The 13,011-nt window shown below is 36.1% G+C and overlaps 1 protein-coding gene across 11 annotated transcripts in view; it reads left to right on the forward strand.

Annotated features, from left to right (window-relative positions):
- Positions 1 to 12,443, forward strand: part of Syp (Syncrip) — a 28,930-nt gene extending 16,487 nt beyond the window's left edge. For 6 of the 11 annotated variants that reach the window (XM_066742273.1, XM_066742271.1, XM_066742274.1 and 3 more), the window contains exons 10-13: positions 391 to 405; positions 1,152 to 1,300; positions 5,782 to 5,947; positions 7,215 to 12,443. In XM_066742273.1, the coding sequence (XP_066598370.1) occupies positions 391 to 405; positions 1,152 to 1,300; positions 5,782 to 5,947; positions 7,215 to 7,462 (578 nt within the window). In that variant the 3' untranslated portion in view covers positions 7,463 to 12,443. Of the gene's footprint in view, positions 1 to 390; positions 406 to 1,151; positions 1,301 to 3,023; positions 3,281 to 5,781; positions 5,948 to 7,214 lie in introns of those variants that run through there. The other 5 variants (XM_066742278.1, XM_066742279.1, XM_066742281.1 and 2 more) reach the window with 5 other exon arrangements.
- The last annotated feature ends 568 nt before the right edge of the window (positions 12,444 to 13,011 follow it).

Raw genomic sequence — 13,011 nt, forward strand, 5'->3', positions numbered from 1 at the left:
GCTCTGTAAAAGTAGAAACCTCAATTATACGGAGCAAATTTTATCAATTTTGCAGCTTGAGACTCTTTAGAATTTTGCTAAATAATATACAAATGTGTGCTTAGCATCGCAATGAAAGCACCTTTTTGCCTTACCATTGTCATTATCACTACCACTACCACCTTCCTACGCCACCCAATTAATTTTCTCCCACTAAAATTAATTGCATGTGTATTGTTTGTTTTTTTTTGTACGTATAATGGTGCCCTAAAAGATGTAGCGAATTTTGCCAGGGAAACTCGAAAATTCTGATATTTTATGTGACGTGTGTTATTTATTTATTTTTTATTAATTTTTCGTTGATATCTTACAAATCGTGTATGCATCATCAATTCAAAAATCTGTTTACAGCTCTCAAGGAAACAGGTAAGCGCGATCGATTGAATGATGAATGCAACGTTGTAGCATATTATTTGGTAGTCTTGTTGTATTGTGCCCATTTTTGTTGAGATTTATTCGTTTTTTTTTCTCGTGTGTGAGTACTACATGATTGTAGAAAAATATGTGTAATTTCACTTACCCTCTTAAGAAAAAAGAAGATAAACCATTAATATTTATTAATACAAATCTATACCACGCAATAATCTTAAAATCATTACGTACAAAACAATTATTTCTCATTCCTTTTTAGATTTTCATAACTTCCATCGTTATGCAATTTTTTCTAAGGCTTATGAATTTTTAACAGCATTTAAGTACGATTGCTTTCCATTATTTCTAAAAAAAAAAACTTAAGTTTTCAAAACTCATCAAAATCATTTTTCTACAATCTTTCTAGTATCCACAATTAGGACACGTGATGGTGGTAGGGTAATCTTTCAATGTTTCTTTCACTAGCATATAACGAGCTAAGTTGTCTTTAGTTTATTTATATATATATATATTGCAAAATATCATCTCTAAATTCCTTTGTAAAGAGTCGCAATGCCAGCGAGTTTTGTTTCCTTTATTGGCATTTCGAAGTTATCTTTTCCCGGCATGCATTTAATTAAAAAAAAAAAAAAAAAAAAAAGATGAGTAAATTGTAAAATCAGTATTAATTGAAAGTAAGATGCCAATTGGACATGAATCGTGGCAAAATTTGGGTCTATTTGTAATGTGTGTTTTTATAGATTATGATTACGACTATTACGATTATGGGGATTATCGAGGTGGCTACAGTGATCCATATTATGATGACTTTTATCGATACGAAGATTACTATTTCTATTATTCACCGCCTCCGCCACCTGCCAGAGGGAGGGGCAGGCAGCCTCAACCGGTGGGTCGCCTTTTTTAATGGTTTTAAGAAGTCGTTTTCGTTTTCTTTATATATTTTTTTAAATATTTTCTATATACATATATATATATATATATATATTTATATATCTTGTTGACTCATCATTACTTTGATATACCAGCGGTAGTTTGATTGTGGCACAGTGTTCGCGCAAATTCAACTCCTACGTCATTATCCGCTGCTCTTCTTCGCTCCGTCTAGACAACTGAATACCGATTCTCAAAGATTATCGCATCAGAGGTCAATGACCTGTCGATAAATTTCGCCCGAGACTCGTGCGAAAATTTACAAGAATCTTGCGACGCATCGAATCAGCGATCGTCCTGTGGATGATTTTTATGCGTTTCCCTCGTAACAAATTAATCATGGAACGAAACAAACGTAAAAATCATCCACGGGAATGATATCAGTAAATCAATGACTTTGCCTTATTCCCAGAAAAAAATCGACATATCGAGGTGCGATCGTAAAATTGAGAATAGGAATTCAGAGTGTCGATCGTAACGTTTGTCAAGCGAGGATTGGTCGTGTAAAATTTGCAAATTGCGCAATTTTTCGTACAATAATTCTACGTTCTGCAAACGAGACGATAGCCTGACATCACTTTCCGAGCGTGCAATTAACTTTTGCTAATGGTCATGCGCTAGCTTTTATGTAAACACTATTAACGCCAGGGATATGCACATTTTTTCATTGTAATCCTATAACTTACAGCATCGTTAACGCAATGTGCTCGCAGTTTGGTACTAACGGCAGAAGAAAATATGGTGATATCGAGCTGTGAATGAGCGAAAGTTGAGCTTCAGGAGCACAGCAAGAGGCGTCGTTAGAGCAATGTTAAAAATGCAGCTTGTTGAAACGAGCAATATCCATGCTTCGAATCTCTTTCTCGAAGATTGTTTTGATTTTTTTTGTAGCGTAAACGCGACTGTGGTATGTGTACGGGATTACAGCGAGTCGATTCAGTAAACGAGGAAAAACGTGAGGAGATCAATTATTTGCACATTAAATTAAATGTACTGGATCGTTATGGAGAAAATTGATAGACTCTTGTATTTAATTCTCGTTATATACGGTATTGAGAAGCAAAACTAACTTGGATTGCTGTAACTGACGCTGTTAGTTGGTTCAAACTGTGACTGCCTTGTGTTAACTCCTGTAGGTCTTGAGTTATGTGCTAACTAATCCCACTTGACACGATACTAACAAAAACCCAAGAATCGAACACATTGCCACTGTCAAATTGCTTGCCAATCATATCTGAGCCATGGTAGACCCATTCCAAAATTTAACCAAGCCGGGAAAAGCGTTCAAAGGAAAGTGAGTTATAGGAGGAAAAAAAGGTGGAAAATTGAAGTGGAAAAAAATCAGGAAGGAGCAGGACGATGTGCGATCCAAATGCTTCGGATTGTCCAAACGTGGTCCGATCCTAATCTTCTCCGTCTTGGGAAGACAAACTTTGCATTTTGCAGGCCCCCGACACTCTAACGCTCATTTACAGCCGAAGAATTCCACTTGGACTAGAGGAACTCATTTCGTTATCATCCATGGTCGATGACAGCTATTTTTATTCCTTTTTTTTTTTATTGCTGCGATGCTTATTTTCTCTTATTAATATACGTTTGGCCTCTTGGCTAAGTTGTGTGTTTTTAGAGCGACGTTGCGTCTCGTGGCTCGGATATGATAAACTTTTCTGTATCTCAAGTTGCAGGGTTATCCAAATAAAGGGAGCACACTGGGCACACCCTGTGAACAACGTAACATCTTTGCCATCATTTTATCTTTCTTATCGATTGCGATCAACTTTTTCCCTTGGCAGCTATTTCTATATTTACAAATATTTTTATTATAGTATATATATACATACCACTCCTCAATCTGTCTATCTTTCTTGCTACTCGACACTATTAAACTATATTTTTTTAATTCTATATATATAGATATATATACATATATATCATTATCCAGTTTACCTGTATGGCTGTAATCGTGACATGGTGTATCAACGTAGCTAGATATCTTCATTGTCGAATATTTTTAGAACATTTGGAAATACCAGTAACGATGGCGATGATTAATGTTACGTAATTCTTATTTATTTCTAGATCATATATTTTTCCTTCTCTTTTATTTATTTGTTTATTCATGTTTAGCAGAACGTAGATCCATTTCATATAAAAAGTCTTTTGAGTTATTCGTTCTTTTGTCAATGCACTTGTTTACTTTTTTATTCGTTCGTTTGTTCCTTTGTTACTTCATTTCTGCACCTGTGTCGTTTATTTATGCATCAGTAAAGTATCCAAAGGAATCATCATAGACGAATTTTGCTTTGTTCGTCTTATATTATAGTTCCAACGTTTTTTCCAAAATTGCCTTGGTACATTGTCAATGTCTTATTAAGTTTGTCACTGCAAGATGTTTAAAATTGTATTAGATTATTTTTCAGGAGATTGTGCCAGTTCTTCTCTTGCTTTTTCTATATACATTCTAGTTTTTAGTTGTCCTGGCATTTTTGAGCGTAGTACCAGTGGTGTACGTACATTCATAAAAGCCTCGTATAGCAGCATCACGTTACACTAGATTCACGGAACGAGTTAAAGTCAAACAGGACGCCCTCTTGGTTATCAAGCATTTTGAGTTTCTTTGCAATGTCTGCTAATACCGTTTTTTACAGGAACCTTAGATCGAATGCTATGAAAAAACCCGTCCGAGAAGGTTTATTGAACTCAAGGACAATAACACCGATGAATCTTTGAGTTGAATAAATTTTCAATGAATTAGCTAATTCGAGACGAGCGGAAAGCGAGCAATGAATGAATATGAGAGAAAAGGAGAGGAAACTAATGGATAAATTAACTAGTTCGAGCGAAAGCTTTTAGCCATTAGCTAATATGCGTTTAGATTCAATGTGCCAATTTGCTAGGAGGAAGAAAAGTTTTACGCAAGGCTACTGCTACATCGGTATTGTCAGGAACGGATGAGAAAAGCCAGTTGGACCATGAAAGCTCGAGCTGCCAATTAACGTATTAGAGCAAATTTAACGTACCTTGTACATGACAGAGCGTTGTACACTGTACATAGAAAATAACGCGTCTCCTGTGTGTGTTGAAAAGCTGTAAATTGTGTTGTGTGTTGTATATTGGCAAAATTAGAAAGCAAAGCTTTTTTAGCTCGAGAAGGAAAAGCCTGAGCAGCATTGGTAGCGCGCCGATCATGGCAACTCACACGCTTGCTTCGATTTTGTAAATACCTTGCGCTTCTACTACGCTTTGCAAAACCACGCTGCAAGATCGCTTATAACACGTGCCTTGATTGAATTTTGTTCTAGCTATCAGTGCTTTAGGTTGTGTCGCTTAAAATGTTTCCTCGCCAACTACATAAACAAGTTTTCGCTTTACTACATTGGATAACTCTGCTAACTCTACCCGCTGTATGCAAACATTTGGTCAGTAAGATCCCTGTGCGAGCACACACTTTCTTTATCTCGCTTTCACAGATTTTAAAATTCACCTCCTCTCATTCTATTTCTCGCTTACCTTTTTTTCCCTCCTCTTTCTATCTCTCTCTCTCTCTCTCTCTCTCTCTCTCTCTCTCTCTCTCTCTCTCGTCACACGATTAATCATGCAAGCAGGAACACGTAAGACGAGCAAATTCAGCAACAGCTGATGGCTATCATTAATCTTGTTAAAATAGGTTCGCACTGACCAGATAGCAGTTTAACTGCTTAATTTTCATATAAACTTACGCTTCTGAACTGCTCAATTGTGTTTTTGTAAATTATATTAAATTTAGAGAAAAAGTCAGTTCTGAGAACAGGTAGCAGCCAGGCTGAATCATTGCTCGTGTCGAATCTTTGTTTACACTCAATATTGACTGGCGCGCAGTACACAGTGTTTGGTTTCCAAAAAAATAACAACAGTCCGTTTCCACGAACACGTTTGTCGAATCTATTCATCGACGATACTCCGAGTAACAAAGAACCGGATGGCTGGACGGATTGTAATGTACCAAAATACAAAAAATAAACAAAAGACTCTTGTATTGTTACGAACGATCGAGACACGGTAGCGACGAAAAAAAAATAACAAGACGAAGGAACAAAAAAGACTGAGAATTACGGTATAACAAAGGAGAGTTTTATATCAGACTATACAGGGTAAAAAAATTAATTTAAAAAAAATATTAGACCCGAATACACTATACACAGCCAGACACGCAGAGTCCTTATTGAAGTTTAGACGAATGATTCTGACCTTGACCAATGGGCCCTTGCTAACCTTGATGAGAGACAGCAGTTGAATTGCTAACGTTAGGCAGGACTTTTAGGATAATAATAATAATAATAAATATGACAATAGAATAAGAGTAAGAATAAGAAAAAATGATGGTTAAGATGATAAGAAGCAGATGGAGAAGGTAAAAGTGCAGAAGGGGTAACGATTGGGTGTGTGTTGTTTGGTCAGGCTGGTCGTGGCCGTGGAGTAGTGGCGCGTGGCCGAGTCGGTGGCACGCAACCCCGTGGGCCAGTCAGGGGGGGACGCAACCCCGCAACTTCAGGGGCCCGTGGGGTCCAGCGAGTGGCCGCTCGTGGGGGGGTCCGCGCCAAGGGAAGTTTACCAGGTGAGGATGGTCTGTATCTCCACAATGAATCATCTTTTATATCCCTTTGCTCTTTATTGTTTACGTTAATGATCCATCAACCCTTTCCTCTCTTTATCAACTGCTCTAACACGCCCTTTTTAAGCCTCTCTATCAAAAATTAATTGTCCTTGTCGAAAAAAATCTATTTTGCCTTATATGTTATAACATCTTTCGCTACCAATTAATTCCTCTCTTTACTCTACCTAATGTAGTTTTCCTTCTACTATTAGAATTTTAAGAATATCCTTGTATACATATTTATCGAATCAATCGACGTTTTTACTAAACTCCGATAACGATTTTCTGATTAACGTCGATCGTGTATCATTAGTTTTTTCATTTATTTATTTTAATTAATTATGCTATATTGGGCATAAATATGTTTGGGACTTTTTTATATATGTATACAAGGGACTATAATGAGTTTTTTAAAATAGATTTAATCGTTCGAATTCCCTATGTTTAAAGAGATCGTTTAAAATGCCCTTTTTCACATTACAGAACGACTAATAGCTTCTTTCCGACTAAATTTAAAACATGGTAGTGCAGCTTACCTCTTTCAAATATTAAAAACCTCAAACTTTGTAACACATAATTAAGCTAGAATTTTCGCTGATAGTTTAATTCAATGTCCCCCTTTCGACACTAGAGTAAGCTAAAAATCACTAACCAACGTAATTTTTTTAGTAGTTCTTTCCTAACCATAATTTAAGAAATGATTTTGTTCTAATTACTCGCAGATTCTATGATGTTATAAGAGTCTATGAAAAATCATGTCTGTTGAACAAAATTGACACATTGAATCTCCTCCTCAGTCTTCTAACCAGTATCATACGTGTACCTTACTATTTTTACTATTGGAATTAGTTTCTTAGATTTTCCATAAGAACTTATTCATCATTGCAAAATATTATAGGTATCAGTACTCCCGTAGTATACATATATAGCAAAAAGAAAAATCCTGGATGAGAAATACCTTTCTACTTAGAATTAACGATTATCGGCCAGCAAACCCATGAAAGATGATCTATTTTTCAGTTTACAAATAATTGTTTATGGGTTTGCACATACCGTTAATTTCAATGTTTTTCTCCTAATTGCTATTTTATTAAGTTAAGATAATTTTTCCAATTGTCGTTACTCTTAGCTTTGATGCTACTTTTGAAAACTGGAGATAATCTTAATCTTAATTATTATTGTAAAAATATTGTCAGTTTATCAAAGGTCATTATTTAATATATGATTTGCCTTACAGCAGGTAAACGAAAGTTTGACGGGGGTCACCAGAACCAGGGGGAATCTAAGCGTCGCTTCCAGAGCAACTGGGGAAACCAACCCTTCGCCCAACAACCACTGGGCAATGCGTACGGATTGGCGAGTGTGAACGGTGGCAGCGGTGGTGGTGGCGGTGATATGGGTTTCGGAGGTATTGCCGCTCCGCTTCTCAGCGTTCCTGGTGACGATCCCGAATGGTACCAAGACTCCTATCAGTCGTGGGGCTAACTTCTGCAACTACGTGAGTGACCAGCACGGAAAGAAAACCTAAAAATGTGTAAATGTTGGGAGAAGGGGGTGCGAGATTAAAAAAAAACAAGTACTGTGAAAACTCCTGAAAAACACAATGAGTTAAAAGTCATAAACTCGACTTAACTCGACTTGGTAGTTTGAGGTTCATCGTAAGAGAGAAGTAGAGAGAGAGAGAAAAAGAGAGGAACAGACGGAAAGAGTGTGAGAGGGGGGAAAGCGAGAAAAAGAGATAAAGAATGAACGAGAAAGAGCTTCTGTTTGGATACCATCAATGATCTGTAAAACGTTGCTTCATATATTTTACATATATGAACAGAAATAGCGGGAGAGAGAAAGAGAGAGATAAAGAGTCAGGGAAAGCTGAGCTCTTGATTGAAAAAAGGCCTCGAAATGATCGTAGAAAGTCTGTGAGGGTAAACTCAAGAGTTCTCCCGAGTGTTAAGATTTTATAACCTATGAACCGCGTACTTTAATCCACGCCACCACCATCACCCACTGCTGTTGTGATTATGTACAGTGATGTGCCACTGGGACAAATTCTTACATCGGAGAAAGTGACCACCCACCCACACCGTACTATTATTATATTACGATAATTAATCTAAGTACCACTACTGCATTGTCACATTGTTTACTGCCAAGCGATGACGATGATATATCAGCGATGTTGACTTTTTGGATTGTGATGGAATGTATTGATTAAGAAAAACCTCCAGCCTGCAGTTTATCACGCGATAATTAGATTTTTCACAGTCTCTGGATGTGAATGTACAAGCTTGTGTATTAGATTACGAATGTCAAATGTTTTGGCAGAAAGGGTCGAATCTAATAGGCATGTTCAAAACATGTTTATTAGATTATTAAGGGAAGGGACAATGCTGCTGATGGGAAAAGGGGTATAGGTCAATTTAATATACAGGTTAAAAATATGTGTATTAGATTACGAAAGTTGAAAGGGCAATTGTATGAGGAATAGGTTTAATACGCAAGTTTAAAACATGTGTATTATTTAGTTTATGACGATCTAACGCGGGATTTTAGAGAGAAAAGATTTTAATATTCACGTTTGAAACATATAAAAAATTTCAAACGATGATAGGCTGTAAGAAAACAATTTTTGATACACTCGTTTAACGTTTGTGTGTTAAATATGAAAGAGTGCAGAGTAACTACGCGGAATTACAGATAGCGAGAGAGAGAGAGAGAGAGAGAGAGGGAGAGAATGAGTGAATATTTGTATGAGAGAGTGAGAGACAGAGAAAGTGGTAAAATCCGAGGGTAATATTTTATACTCACATATAATCGCGCATTGGCTTTATTAGAGGTTAAAAAATTTTTGTTACGTATTAAAAATTCGAGGACAAAAAATGGCTATAAGCCTGGATCAGAATTAAGTTTACAAAATTTAACGTCCGTGTATTAAATAAAGGGTTAACAACCACTCTCGGTGAATAGCGAGGATTGTTCTCTTGAAAAGAAGCGGGAAAGGAAAAAAGAAGATCGTAGCTTCATAAACACGTTTAGCGTCTGTGTATTGAAAAAAAGATTGAGAAAAAGGGATAAATTTAATACACACGTTTGACTAGTAGACGGGTGAGGGGAAAATGCGCAAATAAGTTAGTGAATGAGAGATTATGATAAATGGTGTGAGGTGTCAAATGGGGTGTGTCTGTGTGTGTATGTGTGCGTGATACGCGCCAAGCGCGTCTAGACCTTCTATTGTTGGTCTATAAATGTGTACAGTCAGTGAATCTATTATTTTTAAGAGTAAGACGTGCGCCCGCGTGCGTTTCACGACAGGTTATAATGTGAAGCGCTGCCATCTAATGGCTCCGCGTGTTCAACTTTGTTCGATTATGGTGAACGAGGCGTTTTTTATTGGGTCGAGGAAGGAAAGGAAGAGAGGCAAAAGAGAGAAAGTTTGAAAAAGAGTGAGAGAGAGAGAGAGGGAAAGAGAAAGAGAAAGAGAAGGAAAAGATAAAGTAAGCCCACTTGTACAGTCATCTTTCCATGACAGTCAGCTAACTAAAACTCGACTGGAGCAAAACTACTCGGTTCTAAATTATATATAGTATTTATTTGTTGATGCGTTTTTTTATGAAGAGTTAAAGAGGAAAAAGTCAAAAAATTATCTGTTGATTAAGGTTTTAAAAAAATCGAGAACATAGCAAATCCACGCTTATTGTCTCTTTGTGTAATTGGCGCGTGAAAAATTTGTAGTCAATTGAAATACTTCTTTTTATATTATGATAATGACGATACTGGTGAGAAGAATGCTGAGATATGAGAATGATGATGATCAAGAGATGATGATAGTCACGCATTGAAATAGAATGAGAAATAGATAAAATAGAAAAGTGAATGTTAAAGAGCGTGAGAGGGAGAGAGAGAGAGAGAGAGAGAGGTGGCGTGAAAGTGAGAGTGAGAGAGGGAGAGGGAGAGGGAGAGAGAGAGAGAGAGAGAGAGCGAATCTACACAAAAGTTTACAGATATGCATGAAACACATACAGCACACACTTTTTTGAGCGTTGACTTGTTGTTATTGTTAGCCTGTTAGTTAATTAGTAAGAGTTGTAAGTGCGGGCTGTAGTTGGTCCCTGTCCCTGGAGCCCAGACACCCCCTGTTCTGGAGATTATTCGAAGTGGAAAAAGCGTACGCAAATCATTTATATATATTTTACACGCACCCCCCGAGTATGAAAAACGAAAAACAAAGAAATTGTAATGGAACGGCTGCATATCCGGCTCTTGTTTATTTTACATCGTTAACATGATGTTGATATGCATAGAGAGAAAGATTGTTAGCAAAAATACCACGCAATGTTGGCCACACCACCTGAAAATAAAAAATCGATGAAAAAAAAGCAATTTTAAAGATGATAAAAAATAAACATAATTATGCTAATGTCATCAGTATCACCCCTGAAAGAAGATAACAAAAGCAAATATTGTATCAGAAGAATGTTGAAGAAAGTCAGAAGAAAATGGAAGAAGGAAGGAAGCAAGAAGATGATAAAATAAAGTAAAAAATGGCTTACGTTGTGCAACAAACAGAAAACACGAAAAGTTAATCTTAACATGTAACGAAGAAAAAAAAGATATGAAATGATAGTCGTACCATGATAAAAAATATTTGAATGACGATCGATTGCTCGGAAAACCCTCGTATTTATGAGCATTTTGTTAATTTTTATTCATGTTTTACTTAAGTCTAATTTTTCTGTCATCGTAACACGCTGTTTTGGTGTCACGATGAAATAGAAGCATCTAGTATAATAATGGTTAAATGATCCCAATCTTAATTCTTGTCTCCGAACACACTAATTATTGTTCTATAGACTCAAGGTCGAAAATCTTACGTTTATAATAATTATGCTACTTTTGTTCCCTTTTTATTCATTATACACCTACCATAATTCATTACCTATCTACCTTACTTACCTACCTACACACCCTATTTATAAAAGCATAATATCGAGGATATAATAATATTAATATTAACAATATAAATAAGGATGATATTGCTAATCATACTGAGTGGGTTTTTGTGACATGATAATATTTCAATATAAACACGAATCTGGTTTTTATCTCGCAGAGACACAAAATTGTAAGGTAAACAAAGGAGATATAACAATAATAATAATAATAATAAAGATACATTGGATAAAAAAAAGCAAAGAAAGAGTAAAACAAGGCAGTAAATAAAAAAGGAATGTAAAGAGAAAAGAAACAGAAAAAAAAGATCAAAGGAACAACACAGATTAAGTTCGGCTTACGGGGGCAAGGAAGCATAACCGGCAAAAAGCGGAGGCAGTTCACGGTGACGAGACTTTAGACTGATCTAGGTACTAGCGTTATGATATTGGCCCCGAATCCCCCCGCAAATTCAAATATGTAAACAGCCCAAGGTGCTATTATCATCTCTTCAACGAATTACCTTTACACCAGTCGCTGTGTGCTAGACACTTTCTTGTTACTCTCCTTGTCCTCCTCCCTCTTCTTTTCCAGCATCTGTTCCTACTACCCTCCTATCTTCCTGCTGATTATCCTCGTCCTCATCTCCTTCGTTGGGTGCAAAGCAGCTGGGATGTGTTCTTTGCGGGGATTTCAAGGTCGCATTTAGGATAATGCACCACTGTGGCTGGCGATGCTACAAAGCCAAAAGCGCCCTTTTACCCACAATGGCCAATATATGCCCACATGCCCAGTTTATTTTTACACACATGTGGAAATCACATCCTTGGGTAATTTGACTCTTCTCTTTTTTTTTTATATTTTTGGTTGGCCCGCGTCAGGCGTATGTTGTGTGATTTTTGGGCCGATCAATTCACGTTAATTACGGCCCAAAGACGTGTTTTTTTTAATTAAATATAAATATATATATATTATATTCCTACGAATATGCATTTTGTGACGTGATGTTATTTAGCAGTAACGAGAAAAGGAAACAATGATACGAATAAAAATGACCCAAAACATTGGATTTATTCTTGTGTTTCGCGCCACATGTCAGCTCCGTTTTTAGTTTCTCTTTATTTTATTTTTAATTATTTTTTTTTAATTTTTAATTCTTTCAACAAACGATTATATTATGTCCATTTTGCGAAAGGGAGAAAGAGAGATAGAGAGACGGTTAAAATTTGATGAGAAATTCTTTTTATATTATTACTAATTGCGTTCTAAAAAAAATTCTATTTCAACAAATCCCCTACCGATTGCTTTGCTTTTTAAAGTTTCCCCGCAATTACTAATCTTTTCTATTAAAGTTTCCCCCCTAATTTTAGTGTGACGTAGTTAAAACGATATTCTGATAATGAATTTCAAAGAAAAAATATGTTGAAATGGTTCCTTTTTCGGGCTAGGAGCTTGATTTAAAGTATCAAAGATTTTTGTGTATGATCAGATGTATTCTACATGTCTCAATAAACAGTTGTATGTGAATTACCTTTCTTAATTCGTCTTTGTACTTTCTTTCGTGACCTTAATCTTCACCTTTTCAGGTTTCTTCCCCCAGCTGCCTCTCTCTCTCTCTTTTTCCCTTTTGATGGTAAGTACAAAAATACACACAGAGGACAGTCGTATGAACTGTATCGGTTTTTAAATTCTATTATTTTATACGTGATATCCGGTGGCTCGAGGTCACGGGTCACCTGTATACCATTCTAGGTATTTATAACTATTACTATCGAGCTATAAGACGAAGCTTGAAATTTCGACGCAAAATATCTAAATTTAAAAATAATGTTTTATTATGCTCTTAGCAGTAATAGATAAACCATTTCAGATTTAATACACTTGGAAAGTTTCAGTACTAAGTAAATCATGTATCTTTTTCTATAATAGCTTAAAATAAATTTAATCTTAGCTATATGTAACATTTTCGTAAGGAAGTTTTAAAGTACCTCCTTTCATTAAGTACCGCACAGTGTTGTCTTGTTCTCAAAAGTACTAAAGGACTAAGTATATTTTAATCAATTGGTTATTCCTTTTCTATCAAATAACTGAAAATATTTATTGTGATC

This window comes from Prorops nasuta, unplaced genomic scaffold (assembly GCF_024137725.1).
Source record: "Prorops nasuta isolate Cenicafe-Biocafe unplaced genomic scaffold, Cenicafe_Pnas_1.2 PNAS00027, whole genome shotgun sequence".
Taxonomy (NCBI): Eukaryota; Metazoa; Arthropoda; class Insecta; order Hymenoptera; family Bethylidae; genus Prorops; species Prorops nasuta.